At 44.0% G+C, this 15,705-nt stretch overlaps 1 protein-coding gene across 3 annotated transcripts in view; it reads right to left on the reverse strand.

Moving 5' to 3' along the window:
• The window catches only part of PAK3 (p21 (RAC1) activated kinase 3), a 131,406-nt gene that overhangs the window by 30,480 nt on the left and 85,221 nt on the right, over positions 1–15,705 (reverse strand). For 2 of the 3 annotated variants that reach the window (XM_087727670.1, XM_087727669.1), the window contains exons 3-4: positions 11,777–11,877; positions 850–894 (exon numbers count right to left, since the gene is read on the reverse strand). In XM_087727670.1, coding sequence (XP_087583796.1) covers positions 850–894; positions 11,777–11,877 — 146 coding nt within the window. The remainder of the gene's footprint in view (positions 1–849; positions 895–11,776; positions 11,878–15,705) is intronic. The other variant, XM_087727671.1, reaches the window with a different exon arrangement.

Raw genomic sequence — 15,705 nt, forward strand, 5'->3', positions numbered from 1 at the left:
GGGCGGGGCCAGTCAGAGGAGGTATTTACCGGTTCTCTGAACTACTCAAAATTTCCACTACCGGTTCTGCAGAACTGGTCGGAGCCTGCTGAATACCGCCTCTGGACACATCACATCTTACTTGTTAATTGCACACTGCAGCTCATGCTGTGCACACCAACATTAGAGGCTCCTTTCCCCCGCCAAAAAAGGCTATCATAGAAAAATTGGGCTGGAAGGGACCTCGGAGGTCTTCTAGTCCAACCTCCTGCTCCAAGTAGGAGACCTTATGCCATCCTGGGCAAGTGACTGTTCCATCTATTTTTGAAAACCTTCAGTGGTGGAGCATCCACATCCCACGGAGGCATGCTATTCCACCGATTCATCCTTCTCATTGTCTGGAAATTTCTCCTTACTTCTAGGTTGGATCTGTCTTTGACCATCTTCTTGCAGAGGGTTTAAGAAATGTTTCAAAACATCCAGTATAATTTCCTGCCCTCTGGTAACAACCCTTTCTTTCTGCTTCCTACGGCAGTGATGAAGACACCAGCAGCAGGTTGTTGTTTAGTGCCATCCTCTTCTTTATGCCACTGCCACCCCCTTGACTTGTCTCAGTGGCACTCAGTGACATTTTGCAACCCACTGCCCCATTTTCTTAATTGCCGGATTCAGCTTAGGATCCTATTGTTTCTGTTCTAAGAGATTGTCTGCAAAAAATGAGAGATGAGATGGTGCTTGGTGGGAAGGGCGGTCCGTGATGGGAAAGTGAGGAGGAAAGCAAACAACAAACTCTACTGCACACACATGAAGCCTGCGATCGCAGCACTAAAACATCTCAAAGAAGCCACTTATTTTGGGCCTGTGACGCACCTCAGAGAGTTTCCCTGTATACATCTGTGAGCCACAGAGAGCTGGCTGCAATGGATGTAAATAAAGAAAGAAAAGAAAAGTTAAAACAGAAGGTGGGGGGGGAATCGGAAGGCGGGAAAGAGATGGAATCCAGTGGAGTAATAGGTTTCCTATCTAATTGAGGGAAGTAGCAAACACAAGGGGTCATTCACAAGTTACTGGGGATGGGTGAAGATTTTGAAAAAAAAAAAACCAGAGAAAAATCTCACAGCCCGAAGTTGGAAGCATCGTTTTCTCACTTGGAAAGAACTGTGGGGCTCTAGCTAACTTCATTTCTGGTTTGAGGCTGGCTAAAGAGTCATTTAAGTAGCCCTATAATTGGATCAGAGGTGAGTTCCTACCAGTTTGGACCAGTTCGGCCGAGTAGGTAGCAACTCGGCCTGCCACACCCCTGAACTGGTTCTATCGACGGTAGCACCATCTTTATTTTCGGCTCTGCACATGCGTAGAACAATCTTCATTGTAAAAATGTAATCCCCCCCTTTTTTAATGTTGTGTGCATGCGCAGACCTTTTTAGGTGCAAATGCGCCCGTGTGTGAGCGACGAACCAGCAGAAATGCCGGCAGCAACCCACCCCTGAATTGGATGGACTGCTTGATTTTCAAAAAAAGGAGGGGAGGGATTGGGTTGAACAGATGAGATTTTCTTTTTCTCTGGACAATTCTGAAAGGGCGCATTGCAAACATTTTAAAGTACAGTTATAAAGAGGCTTCTTTGCAAAGGAAAGTCAATGGTTTCTAACAAAGCCTCAGATGATGTGGCTCCTGGATAGGACCCCTCATGTCTTTCCTGGACACCTCCTGAAAAACTATGGATTGCAACATGTTGGTTTTCTTTGGACCCCCCAAATAAGCACTTGGCCTTATTTTCAGGAAGGTCTTATTATTTTTGATGTGCAGGAGGCGATGAGCGTGGTTACCTCAGGGCTGCTGCTGTGTTGCAATATTTTCAGGGAGGGCTTATTTTAGTGCATGCACTCAAAAGCCAAACTGGGCTTATTATCTGGGGAGGTCTTGTTTTCAGGGGGAAAGGGTAGCATAACTAAAATGGGTCCCCATTGCACAAAATCTTTGTCAGAAGTATAGCTCAAAAAGAAATTATTGGCCTGAAATGGAAGTGTTATTTCTATAATCTAAAGTTGCACTTTCTTTTTAACTCCTTCAATCAGAATTAATTTAAAGTACAGGGGAACATAACTTGATGCCGATGTGTAGCCTCTCTCTGAGGGAGATGGGCAGTTTAGAAATATGAAGTATTAATTAATTAATTCTGAAAAGAAAGGAACTAGCCTGTAGAATAGAGGTCTTCTAACTTGGCAACCTTAAGACTTGTGGACTTCAACTCTGCGAGAATTCTGCTGGCTAGAGAATTCTGGGAGTTGAAGTCCACAAGTCTTAAAGTTGCCAAGTTTGGGGACTCCTGCTGTGGAAGCATCTTCATTAAGAATGCTTATGGACTTTATTTGGGCATTCTTACTAAATAAAAAATAGGCAGCAGCAGGAGAAATTGGGGAAAGAATAAGCCATGCAAATCCCAAAGGTGCGTTTCCAAAAGACAAGTGGGCTTTCTTGGTTTTTTTTTCCTTAAAAGGTCTCACGTCTCATCCAAGAAGCTTCTTCACTTCTGCAAGCAAATTTCAGTTCAGTTCTGTTCCAAACTTCAGTTCTTCAAGGGAAAAAAAAAACAAGAAAGTCCAGTTACCTTTTGAAAAGCACTTTTGGGACAACCATGACCTGGGTGATGGAGAATTTCCACAGATATTAAGCCATGCAAGTGTCTTCTCATGGTGCCCATGAAGTCTATTTAGCAACAGCCCCATGTGTTCTAAACTTTCAGAAGGTGCCCACAGCACTTAAAATCTTGCCTTGTCCAAAAATCTATGACATCATTGCTTTAGTTCCAGATTGCTGTTTTCCACTCCAGTACTGAATCTGGGTCCTTCTGCATATAAGACAGATGTTTGAATACTTCAAGGCTACCAAAGTTAGACCATCACTACGAATACAGAAAACTCTTATCTGTTCACTGACATCTTGTGGTCATCCTGATTACCAAAACCATTATGTTGGTCAGTCACAAAGAATCAGGACTACACATTAAATTCCAATTAAGTTGATTTATTGCTCACCCCTATACTCAAGAATCTAGTCAACTGACAGCATTGAGTTAAATAAGAGTTAGATATGATAGGCAAGCGTAAATGGAATTCAGGAGGGGTTGGATTTAGAGCCTTTGTGGACATGTAACGATTCTAGGCTTCGTTCTCTCTTGACTCTGTCCCCAGGATATGCCTCTTCTCTTACAATGCTTGCCCATATTAACACCAAATTATGCTCTTTCATTCTCTGATCTTCTATTCTAGACAGAACTTAAGAGTGCATCTTCTTAAAATCCAGGTTCTCTCTTTTATGTCAAGGCAGCAATATTATGGCAACAGAGCTCAAGGCTGGAGAAAGCTGTTTCCCCTATTCACCTTTCATCAATTTGTTTAGTGTTTTGTGTCCTGATTTTTGTTGTTCACTGTGGCGCCAAGCAACAATGAAATGGCAATGGGACATGCACCATAATCACAAGCAACCTCATGCCACCTGATGTTCATGATTGAAAGCCAAACTTCAGAGCAAGTGTCCCCGGTTATGATTTTTGGATGTAGCTATGAGCAACGCAAGCAATTCAGCCAGGACAGTGATTGGGCCTGAATGTCAAAAAAAGAAAGAAAGAAAAAAAAAATCCCTGAACACATTGGACACAACTCATGAAGCTTAACACAGACAGAATGATGGCTATCCTCTGAAATGAAGGAGGAACATTTGCACAGATTTAGAATATTCCCCCCCCCCAACATAAGAGAAAGAATATGAAACACAGGAAAAATATTTTTTTTTGCCAAAAGTCCTTAGCAGAAGAATCCTTGCTGCAATAAACTTATCATTAGTTTTTTTAAAAAAATCAGAAACAGTCCTACAGAAAAACTCATTTAGCGCAATGATCACAGTGCCTTTATTAGGCCCACAAAAATGCTTTAATTTTTTTAAAAAAATCAGAAGGAATAAAAAAGGAGGTTATTTATTTTCATGCCTTTTAATAAAAACAGACAAGACACATACAATATGGAAACATCATCAAATATTTGTAATGTATCATCTACTGTGAATGTTAACATTTAGAAACCTTGGTGATATGCAACAGGCATCCTAGCCAATTGGTAGGAACTAATTATTATTACAAAATAATATATATTTTATTTTCAATGAAAATATTGAACAGCATAGGAAAGATAACTTTTAATATTACTATTTTTAACAGTAGAGTTAATCTCTTTTAATATTATATCAGCCTGCTCCATCAGATCTTACAAGGGGGGTCTGCTGGGCTATGAACTACTTTTGGTGGGTCGGAGAAGATGTGCTTTCTCTGCTATGATGTCAGCAGTGGTGAAATTCAATTTTCTTTTTACTACCGGTTCTGTGGGCATGGTTTGGTGGGCATGGTGTGGCTTGGTAGGTGTGGCAGGGGAAGGATATGGCAAAATCTCCATTCCCACCCCACTCTGGGGCCAGCCGGAGGTAGCAATTGCTGGTTCTCTGAACTACTCAAAATTTCCACTACCGGTTCTCCAGAACCTGTCAGAACCTGCTGGATTTCACTCCTGGATGCCAGTCTTATAGAATATCCCCCCCCCCCAAGTATTAGAGATTTATTTGAAAGGGCTCTAAATAAAATCTGCCAATTTGTTGACCAGCTGTGCTCCAAGGATAATTTAAAAATCCTCTCAAATTATTTTTGAGATGAAAACATGTGGAGAATGTTACCGAACTACCAAGGCAACAACACAAGTACCTATCTACCTACTGTATTTCTCCCTCTCTCCCTTCCTCTATCTACCTACCTACCTACTCTCTCTCTCCCTACCTATCTACTGTATTTTTCTCTCTCTCTCCCCCTATATCTACCTACCTACCTACCTACCTACCTACCTACCTACCTACTCTCTCTCTCTCTCTACCTATCTACCAGAGGTGGGTTCCTACCAGTTTGCACCTATTTGGTAGAACCGGTTCGTCAAATCTACCAAACCAGTTAGAAGAGGCTCCACCAGTGGACCCGGAATGCAGGCCACACCTACAGAAGAGGTTCCAAAAAAATTTGAAACCCACCACTGGTCCTTGGATATGATTATTCTACACTATCATGCTCATATTTATAAAACTCAGTGCCTCTGTGAAAGGTAAAGATGACTATTGCATTTGTGGTGCAATCAGAACATTGCGTGTGTTGAAGTTGTTTTAACGCAAACTAAAGATGCCTTTTAAAAAACAAATTTACATCATATTCTTATGCATGCCAGTGCTGTGTGTGAGGTAATTTAAGGTGATTTTGACAAGTGTCATCGGCATCTTCATATCCAGTCACATGGGCGGCAAGCCACTCCCACAAAGGAGGCCACACCCACAGAGTAGGTTCGAACAATTTTTGAAACCCACCACTGCTATCTACTATATTTCTCTCTCTCTCTCCCTCTATCTACCTATCTACCTACTCTCTCTCTCCCTACCTACCTACTGTATTTCTCTCTCTCCCCCCCTCTACCTACCTACCTACCTACCTACATACATACATACATACATACATACATACATACATACTCTCCCTACTTATCTACTGTATTTCTCTCTCTCTCCCTCTATCTACCTACCAACCTACCTACTCTCTCTCTCCCTACCTACCTACTGTATTTCTCTCTTTCTCTCCCTTTCTATCCCCCTATCTACCTACCTACTTTTTAAAAAATTTGCCTCTTCAAAACCTTATCTACATATATACATATATACATATATACATATATACATATATACATATATACATATATACATATATACATATATACATATATACATATATACATATATACATATATACATATATACATATATACATATATACATATATACATATATACATATATACATATATACATATATACATATATACACATATACACATATACACATATACACATATATATACATACATACATACATACATACATACATACATACATACATACATATATAGTGTTGCATTTTGTGCTGATAAATAAATAAAGGGAGACTAGAATAGATCTATTTCAAGCTATTTAGCTTTCATCAGCTAGCCATACCCTTACTGGGATTTGAACCTGGGCTGTTTTTACATGTTAGGAAGTTGTATTAGCCACTAAGCCACAAACTCTCCTCCCTTATTAGCTGAGCCAAGGAAATAAGGGAGAAAGAAAAGGAAAAGGGAAGCAGTATGCTCCTTCCCATATTTAGGTATATACCAGGTGCTTTGACATAACACTTACACACACACACACACACACACACACACTATAGATATATGTGTAATGTGTAAAAGCAAAAATTTGAGGTTGGAATGTTTTTATCTTGTACTGCGCTAAGAAGTGTCAATGCCTTCCCCCCTCCCCCTTGTATCTCACACCCTCTTTCCCCTGCTCCTTTTACTTCCCTTATTTTCCTATTTTTATCTTTTTTTTCTTTGTATTTTATATAAAAAAACAAATTTAAAAAAATTGTGATCAGAATATTTTTCTTCCCAAAAATTAGATTGATTTTGATATTTTGAAAGGCCTCCAAGAACTGGTTGTATGACCAGGCCTGAGTCTCCCATGGATTCAGAGACTTGGTTATATGCTGTTCGGGAAATGTATTGCTCAAACCTATACACAGGAACCCAATCAACTAAAGTTCACTACTAAATTGGCACCAGAAAAGGTTCAATAGAATTCAAGAGTGGTTGAACCATTTATGGCAATGTAATGATTCTAAGCCAATGACACACATAACCCCCCCCCCCCAGCTCATCCTGCTCCTCTCCTAAACCTTCACTTTGATTGTATTTTGGATTTACATGGTAATTTTCATTACAGTCTTTTATATTTGTATTTGCTGCTTTATAAAAATCTATTGTTACGCTCTGTCCACGGTTGCCTTCAGTGTAATAAATGTCTATATAAATTTGATTAATAACTTTTTTTAATGGAGAGACGATCCCATGAAAACAAAAGTGCCGAAGGCTCATAAAAGTCATAGCTTGGTCTTGATTTAAAATGCTCAACACTGAATTGGGAACCTGCTTATTCGATAAGCTTGCAAGGCAATTCCAGCAACATCTAATTTCTGGAAACAGTTATGCGATTATGGAAGTAGGAGCTCTGGGCTCATAAAAGAATAAATTATCCGGTGATTTTAAGGATACTCCAGTAATCCCTTCCTTGCTGTAGAAATTGGCCCCTATAAACAACCATCTTAGTATCATAGACTCATAGGGCTGGAAGGGACCTCAGAGCTCAAGGCAGGAGACTTTATACCATCTCAGAAAAATGGCTGTCTATCTTCTTCAAAACCTCCACTGATAGAGCATGCACCACTTCTACAGGCAAGCCATTCCACTGATTAATTGTTCTCAGGGTCAGGAATGTTTTCCTTAATTCTAGGTTGCATCTCTCTTTAATGATCGTAATGATTTACAGGCAATTCTGTTAACCACAAGCTCCTGATAGAACAACCAGTCCTTTTCAGAATTATTCTCTCCAAAATTGGATTTTTCATTTACCCCCCCCCCCTTTTTTAAAAAAAAAAACTCCCTTCCAGGGCATTGTATAAAAGGCTCCCACCTCCTGTTTCTTAAGCTCTTTTGTCTTGATAAATCATTTACTGTATTTTTTGGAGAATAAGATACACTCCCCCCACAAAAAAGAGGCTGAAAATTTGGGTGCATCTTATACTCCGAATGTAGCTTTTTTCAGCCCTAATGAGGCACTAATGAGTGAAGCGATCTTCCCTGCTTTGCCTGCTTTTCTCATTGCTTCTCTCTCTCTCTAACGATCAGTTGAAGCTGAGCAGACTAATGATGCTAGCCAGATGAATACTTGTAGGCAGAATCCCCCCCCCCTATTTTCCTCCCCAAAAACTAAGGTGTGTCTTATACTCCCAAAAATATGGTGATTTGTTTCCCAGTGGTCCTAAGCAAGGAAGGATAATGTGTGGTACTCCAGATATACATGGAATCCCTGATCTGTCCACCATCAGACAGTAAAACTTCTGTCACTTCATGTAGAAGAGGCTGCATCAAAATGGATTTCTCCGGACTTTGATGGAGAAAAAAATTGAAAACCAACAAGATGATATAGCTGATTTATTTTCTGTGACACATTTTTCCACTGACTCTTCCCAGCCTGAATAGCCTAATGTCTTTCCTTGGGAAGGAATCAAAGCCAAGGAGGCAGTCTGGCCTAGTGATGAAGGAACCATTCTTTTCTATGTATGCCCTCATTTCTGTTAGCTCTTGCGGGGTCATAGGATACATTTGGGGCTTTGGCAGTTTAGCCCTAGGGAGTAGTTCGACTGCACAATTTGGGTGGGGTGGGGTGAGGGGGCAAAGTATCACATTCCTTTTCGCTGCATACATCTTTTAATCCTGCATATACCTGAGGGAATCACTCCTCCCCAGCTGTATGTACCAATGGCACTGTAGCTTGGAATCCCACCGGACCCTGGGCCATGGTTTGCGCCTCATGAGGAGGGGGGTCAGGACCAAGGCCTATTCTGAGATGGCTACTACCACCATAACGTGGGTCCCCACTTATCCAGCCATGCCAGACCTAGTACAATCTCCTCTGTAATGTGTGGAACCACTACAAAACGCAAGAACTCCCAATGGGGCCCTATCCGCAATACCACCATACATGTGTGGCTAGTTGGCCTCCCAATAACGACCCATCCATCTGGTTAAAATGCATCGGCCTAGCCAACTTCCTGAGACCCACCCTAAGACTATTAGCGACTGTGGTGTTCATTAAGCAACGAGTGCACCCTGAATCGATCAGGGCTGTACATTGTTGTTGCCTGGCCGCTTCCACCACTACCTGTATCACAAACGGTTTGATAGGCCTTGTTATCATCGGGTTGGAACCCTCCCCACAGTCGCTACCACCAGTATTGAGCATATCACCCGATGGGCTGGAGTCAACTGGTATAGGAACTGGTTGGTTCACCCTGTGTGTCTTCTCCTGGCCACACCTCACGCTCTTCCTGGCCATCTTTTTTTTTCCTTGGTGTGCTCACAGACGCTGTAGGACCAGTCTCATGGCAGATTGCTGTGGGTTGCAGGGTTTTTGGGGCAGAGTTTCCTCCGATACAACGCATCTGTTGCAGTCTTTGTCCTCACCAACCCCTCTCCCATTCTGGCTTAACCTCATGGAACGCTATAGCTACTTCCATGGCAGCCTGGAACCATGCAGTCAGTCTAGGTGCCAACTCTCTGTAGACGCAGGCCCGGCGTAGTGTTCGGTCAAAACCAGCCTTAAAGTAATGCACCACCAACCTCTCTGGCCACATCCCCACTTTACTGGCCAGACACTGGAACTCTGTGATGTATTCAGCCACTGGCTTCCTTTGCTGTCTTGAAGCCCGTAATTCTGCTTCCACCCACTGGATCCTGGTAGTATTTCAAACCTCTCTCGCAATGCCATCAGGAACCGACCATTGTCTGTGAGTTCCACAGCATGATCTCAATATAGATCAGCCACCCAATCAACAGCCTCTCCGTCCATCACAGCCATCACCATGTCCCACTGTGACGTATACATATGGCTGTAACGATCCATGTGATTTAACACCTGGCCTAAGAAGAGGACCACTCACACTGTCAAATGTAGCCTGTATTGCTGGTGGATCCCAGCATCCCATCACTCTGGGCTCCTCAACAGCTGGAGACTCCCTCTGGGTAAGGAGAGGGTGAGGTGCAGAGCTCTCTCGCGCCGCTCGTCTCCCGCAGGTGTCCTTGGCAGCTTGGGGTAAACCTAGCCCAGGCTGCTGACCTCCTACTCTTGTGGCCCCTTGGGCACCATAATGTTCTGAATTGGTTGTGCTGGACTGTCCAACGACTCCCCCTGCCTGTTGGGATCCATGTTCCAGGGACCCTCTCCAACCACTGCCACGTCCATTATCTCGGAAGCCCACTGGCCCAAACCTTTCCTGCAGCATTTGTAGAGTTGGGCTGTCCACCGCAGTGGTGTAACTCCAATCGTCATCTGAGCTGCGCCTTTCATGCCATTGGGCAAAATGGGGTCCAAAAGAGGTGAGCTGGGGAGCATGAGGTGGTAAGGCTCTGTGGTCCTGAGCCATTGGCAAGTCCAGACACCAATCCCTGCATGGGCGTGGCTCACATCGGCCTCCAGAGGTTCTGCTGTAGGCTTCCATGCCACCAAGTGGTCCTTAAACCTCACATCCAACGGTGCCTCTCCTGCTGGCCCTGACACAGCCTCCAGTACAGGTGTATCAGTTGCCACGGCAGACTCCTCCAATCCCCCAGCCTCCAACCCAAGCATTGTCCCTTCAGCCATGGTGGGAGCTCTGACAAACTGTCAGGTTCCAAAGGGTTAATGAAACCAGCCAAACACAGAAACGGTTTGAAATGCAGTTTGTAGCCTTCCTTCATCAGGAACTAACCAACAAAGCACCAAGGCAATGAATAAATTGTCAGAGCTGCCACCAGGTGCTCCCCACCACCTTTTATATTTACTTAGTAATTAGGATAACCTGCACCTCGCGTGTGTGCACACCCATCCCCTCGTAACCCAAAACAAACACCACCAGGCAATTAATCGTGGATTGTTGTCAGTCAGTTATCACTAGCTTTGTAGATTTACTCAGCTGGTTGTGTAGGAGTGAAGCCTGGTGAGTCTTGGCAGCTGGCCCGGGCTTATTCCCTGAATGGCAGCTCCAGGAATCTGGGCTGCCTCTGGGATGGCTGGAGCTGACACCTTGAACATAACCAGGGCCCAGACTAGTGTTGTCAAACCTTTTCGGCACCAAGTGCCAAAACAGGAGCGCGCGTGTGCATGCAGGGGAGCACTGGAAACCGGAAGAGCAGCTTTCCAGTGTGCATATGCGGGAGCTTTCGAAACCAGAAGAGCAGTTCCCTGGTGTGCATGTATGTGCCAGGAAACTGGGCTTCTGGTTTCCAGAATGCACTTGCACGCTAGTCACTTGGTCTTGCAGTTTCGGGTGCACATGCACACATGAAGACCAGCTGGCTGGCATGCATGTGCATGCCAGAAACCAGAAGCCTGGCTTCCCGGTGCACGCATGCATGCCCAGGAACTGCTCTTCCAGTTCCCGGTGCTCCAGCACATAAAGACCAGCTGGTTGGCACACATGTGCGCACCGGAACAGCAACAGGCAATGGCTGGCATGCCCGGAGAGATGGCTCTGTGGGCCACTTCTGGCACGCATGCTATAGGTTCGCCATCCCTGGCATAGACCCCATGTCCATCCCTGTTCTAATGAATACCATGCAGGTGGTTAGCACTGCCTCTATTCTCACATCCATTTCTGCATTCAAGAAATACAGGTGATCCTCGACTTATGACCATAACTGAGGCCAACATTTCTCTTGCAAAGCGAGACACTTGTTAAGTGAGTTTCCCCCCATTTTATGAACTTCCTTGCAATATTTGTTAAGTGAATCACAACAGTTGTTAAGTTAGTAACGCGGCTGTTAACTGAACCTGGCTTCCCTCACTGACTTTGCTTGTCCGAAGGTCGCAAAAGGGGATCGCAAGATCCTGGGACTTTGCAACCTGTCATTAATACATGCCAATTGGCAAGCATCTGCCTTTTGATCACATGGCCATTAGGGATACTGCAATAGTCATAAGTGTGAAAAACGGTCATAAGTCCTTTCCCCCCCAGTGCCGTTGTATGTTTGAATGGTCCCTAAATGAACTGTTATAAGTCGAGGACTACCTGTGCCGGTGGAGGACCAAATGACTGGGGAAGGAAAGGGTGTAGAAGGTAGGCAGAGAAGGAAGAGAAGACTTACTGTGAATTCCCCAGTGACGGCATCGAAGCCAACATGGATTGTGTGTTCGAAGTCTGAAGGGAGAGAAATTTCAGGACGCTCCTTTTCTTTCTTCTTATTGGCTAGGGGCAAAATGTTAACAGCCATTTATATTTCTGTGCAGTCATTTGTTCATCGATTTTCCTGTCTGGTTTATTCAAAGCAAGGAATAGAAGGACAGGGAGAATAAAAATGAAATTGGATTCAAAAGGATCCTTGGCAATATAACCTGAAGGAGTTTTATGCATTGATCAGATTTTCTGCTTTGCTGCTTAACTGAATGGAAATACCGATAAAGGAGAATATTTGTAGCTCGGGCTTGAAATCGGGGGGTCCGTGGTGCTCCCTGAGCTTGTTTTCTTGCAGGCATTTCATGACTCAAACTAGGTAGCATTATCAGGGCTAGAAGGGGGGAGGGTATGATGGAGAGAAGAAGAAAGAGGAGCAGGTGGAGGAGCAAATGGTGGCGGTGGTGAAGGAGGAGGACGGGGGAGGGGGGGCTGCTTGGTTGTTTTCTTGCTGATGTTTCATTACTCAAACAAGGTAACATCACCAGTGCTAGAAGAGAGTGAGGTATGGAGGAGGAGGAGGAGGAGGAGGAGGAGGAGGAGGAGGAGGAGGAGGAGGAGGAAAACTGTGGGGTCCTTGGTGCTCTCTGAGCTTAATTGTTTTCATGCAGACATTTCCTGATTCAAACCAGGTAGCATTATCAGTGCTAGGTGGTTATTGTGGGGAGAAGAAGAAAGAGAAAGAAGAGGAGGAGGACTATGTGGTCCTTGATGTTCTCTGAGCTTGGTTGTTTTCTTGAAGATGTTTCATTAACCATAACAAGGTAACAGACATTTCATGACTCAAACTAGGTAGCATTATCAGTGCTAGAAGGGAGTGGGTACGATGGAGAGAAGAAGAAAGAGGAGCAGGTGGAGGAGGAAGAGGAGGAGAAGAAGCGGGAGGGGAGGGTTGCTTGGTTGTTTTCTTGCTGATGTTTCATTACCCAAACAAGGTAATTTCACCAGTGCTAGAAAAGAGTGAGGTTTGGAGGAGGAAGAAGAGGAGGAGAAGGAGAAAAACTGTGGGGTCCTTGGTGCTCTTTGAGCTTGGTTGTTTTCTTGCAGACCTTTCATTACTCAAACTAGGTAGCATTATCAGTGCTAGAAGAGAGAGGGTATTGTGGAGAGAAGAAGAAAGAGAAAGAAGAGGAGGAGGACTGTGTGGTCCTTGTTGTTCTCTGAGCTTGGTTGTTTTCTTGCAGATGTTTCATTAACCATAACAAGGTAACAGACATTTCATGACTCAAACTAGGTAGCATTATCAGTGTTAGAAGGGAGTAGGTATGATCAGTGGTGGGTTGCTTATCCCATTCCAACCGGTTTGGTTGGAACGGGGCTGGCGGCGTCCTCGTGCACGTGCGCAGTTCACGCATGCGTCTTAGCACCTGTGCAATGCTCCAGCTGCTCGCGGAGAATCGAGCAGGCGCTGTATGTGCCATCCAGCTGCTCGCGGAGAATCGCGCAGGCGCTGTATGTGCCATGCGCCTGTGTGGAAGCGCAGAAGCCTTCAAAGACCGGTAAGGAGCGCGGGCGGCCGGGTGGGCCCTTCGCCGTTCCCGGAAGTTACTTACTTCCGGGTTCGCCGACCAACCGGTTCGCGGGGACCGCCACAAACTAGTTGAAACCCACCCCTGGGTATGATGGAGAGAAGGAGAAAGAGGAGGAGGTAGAGAAGGAGATGGAGGAGCAGGTGGAGGAAGAGGATTGTTTGGGTGTTTTATTGCAGATGTTTCATTACCCAAACAAGGTAATATCATCAGTGCTAGAAGGGAATGAGGTTTGCTCTCCCTTGTAGCACTGATTATGTTACCTAGTTTAGGTAATGAAATGTCTGCAAGGAAACAACCAAGCTCAGAGAGCACCAAGATTCCCTAAATGGAGATAACCCCCCTAACAGCATCATTTCAATGAGTTTTCCCAGAGGTCCTAGTAGCCTGGATCACACACGACATTAAACCATAGTTTTCTCATGATCCTGATATGGAAACCATCAATTATGGCATTGTGTGTGAACCCAGGTGCTATCATTTAATCTTCAAAATTATGCATAAAATCTTGGCTTAATCCCGGGTGACTGGAGCTGTCTATACAAGATATTTGGTTCCTCTGTACGAGCCCCATGTTCTGTGCAGGAGCATCGACAGGGAAATCAAAATAGCACTTAAATATGGTGACAGAAATTATGTTTTTGGAGTAATTATGGAGATACACATGAAGGAATATATAACCACATGAAAAAAAATTATGGAGAAATGTTTATTTTTAAAAATCTCAGAAGAAACTGGCTATTGTTTCTCTTTATAGATATGCCAAGGTCCCATAAAGGTTGAGATGCCAGCAAGGAAATTCAGCATAGATCAATTATCAAGTCTCATCTTAATAGGGCTGCATAAGTAATGTCTTCATTGAAAAATTCATTTAACCCAAGAATTAAAGATGGGTCGGAAAGTCTATATTTAACCTGAATGGCAATTTCTTTCTTTCTTTCTTTTTTTTTGCCAACATCACATCCCTGCACTTAAGAGGAAATGAATTATAATGGGAAGACATAGCAAGATCAGACTGCTTAAACACAAAGACGTCACTCAATTAAACGGCCTACCAAGACACAGAGATTATTTTGGGACTCCATATGACATGTACCTCACCTTGGAGTTCAAAATAAGTAACTGAAAAGTGCTGATGCTCCAACGGATGCACTTTTAAGAAACTTTCCACATGCTCAGAATGTGGATGTACATCCTCTGCTAAGTTGTGACATGGAGGAGGAGGAGGAGGAGGAGCCTACAATCATAATTTAACACTGGAAGGAGCAGGTGATTGAGAGACCCAGCTCCAGAAACACTCGTGCCAATCAAAATAGATAATTCTGGCATGAACTGACAAATTAATTTTTTGATTCATAAGCAATTCACTCAGTTACATGGTTTGAGCATGCTACCTTGTCGTTTGTCAGCATTGCTTCATGAGGGGGTCTCAACCTATCAGAGGGGGTCTCAACCTATCAAACTGTGGCTTAGTCCCTAAAGCAGTGTTTCTCAACCTTGGCAACTTGAAGATGTCCGGACTTCAACTCCCAGAATTCCCCAGCCAGCATTCGCTGGCTGGGGAATTCTGGGAATTGAAGTCCGGACATCTTCAAGTTGCCAAGGTTGAGAAACACTGCCCTAAAGGTTGGTTCAGCAAAAAATTGCTAGGTATATAACTTATGAAACTATTTGCTATAAATCAGACCTACAGCTCCAGGGCCCCATGTGGCCCTTTGCCTGTCCCTGTCTGACTTCCTTGGGGATCAATCGGAACAGCCCCGGTTTCTGCGGCTCCTGAGGAAAAATAACTGCTCCAAATGATGGTTTGCTATATAAAGTAAAGGTAAAGGTTCCCCTCGCACATATGTGCTAGTTGTTCCTGACTCTAGGGGGCGGTGCTAATCTCCGTTTAAAATTCGAAGAGTCAACACTGTCCAAAGATGTCTCCGTGGTCATGTGGCCGGCATGACTAAATGCTGAAGGTGCATGGAACGCTGTTCCCTTCCCACCAAAGGTGGTCCCTATTTTTCCACTTGTATTTTTTACATGCTTTCGAACTGCTGGATTGGCAGAAGCTGGGACAAGTAACGGGAGCTCACTCCGTTATGCAGCGCTAGGGATTTGAACCGCCGAACTGCCAACATTTCTGATCGACAAGCTCAGCATCTTAGCCACTGAGCCACCGCATCCCTTGAGTTTGCTATATACTAAATGCTATTTATTATAGCAATAGCAATAGCAGTAGACTTATATACCGCTTCATAGGCCTTTCAGGCCTCTCTAAGCGGTTTACAGAGAGTCAGCATATTGCCCCCAACAATCTGGGTCCTCA

The sequence above is a fragment of the Thamnophis sirtalis genome, unplaced genomic scaffold, assembly GCF_051295495.1.
Source record: "Thamnophis sirtalis isolate CommonGarterSnake01/CBP01778 unplaced genomic scaffold, rThaSir2_p1.2 scaffold_13, whole genome shotgun sequence".
Lineage (NCBI taxonomy): Eukaryota > Metazoa > Chordata > Lepidosauria > Squamata > Natricidae > Thamnophis > Thamnophis sirtalis.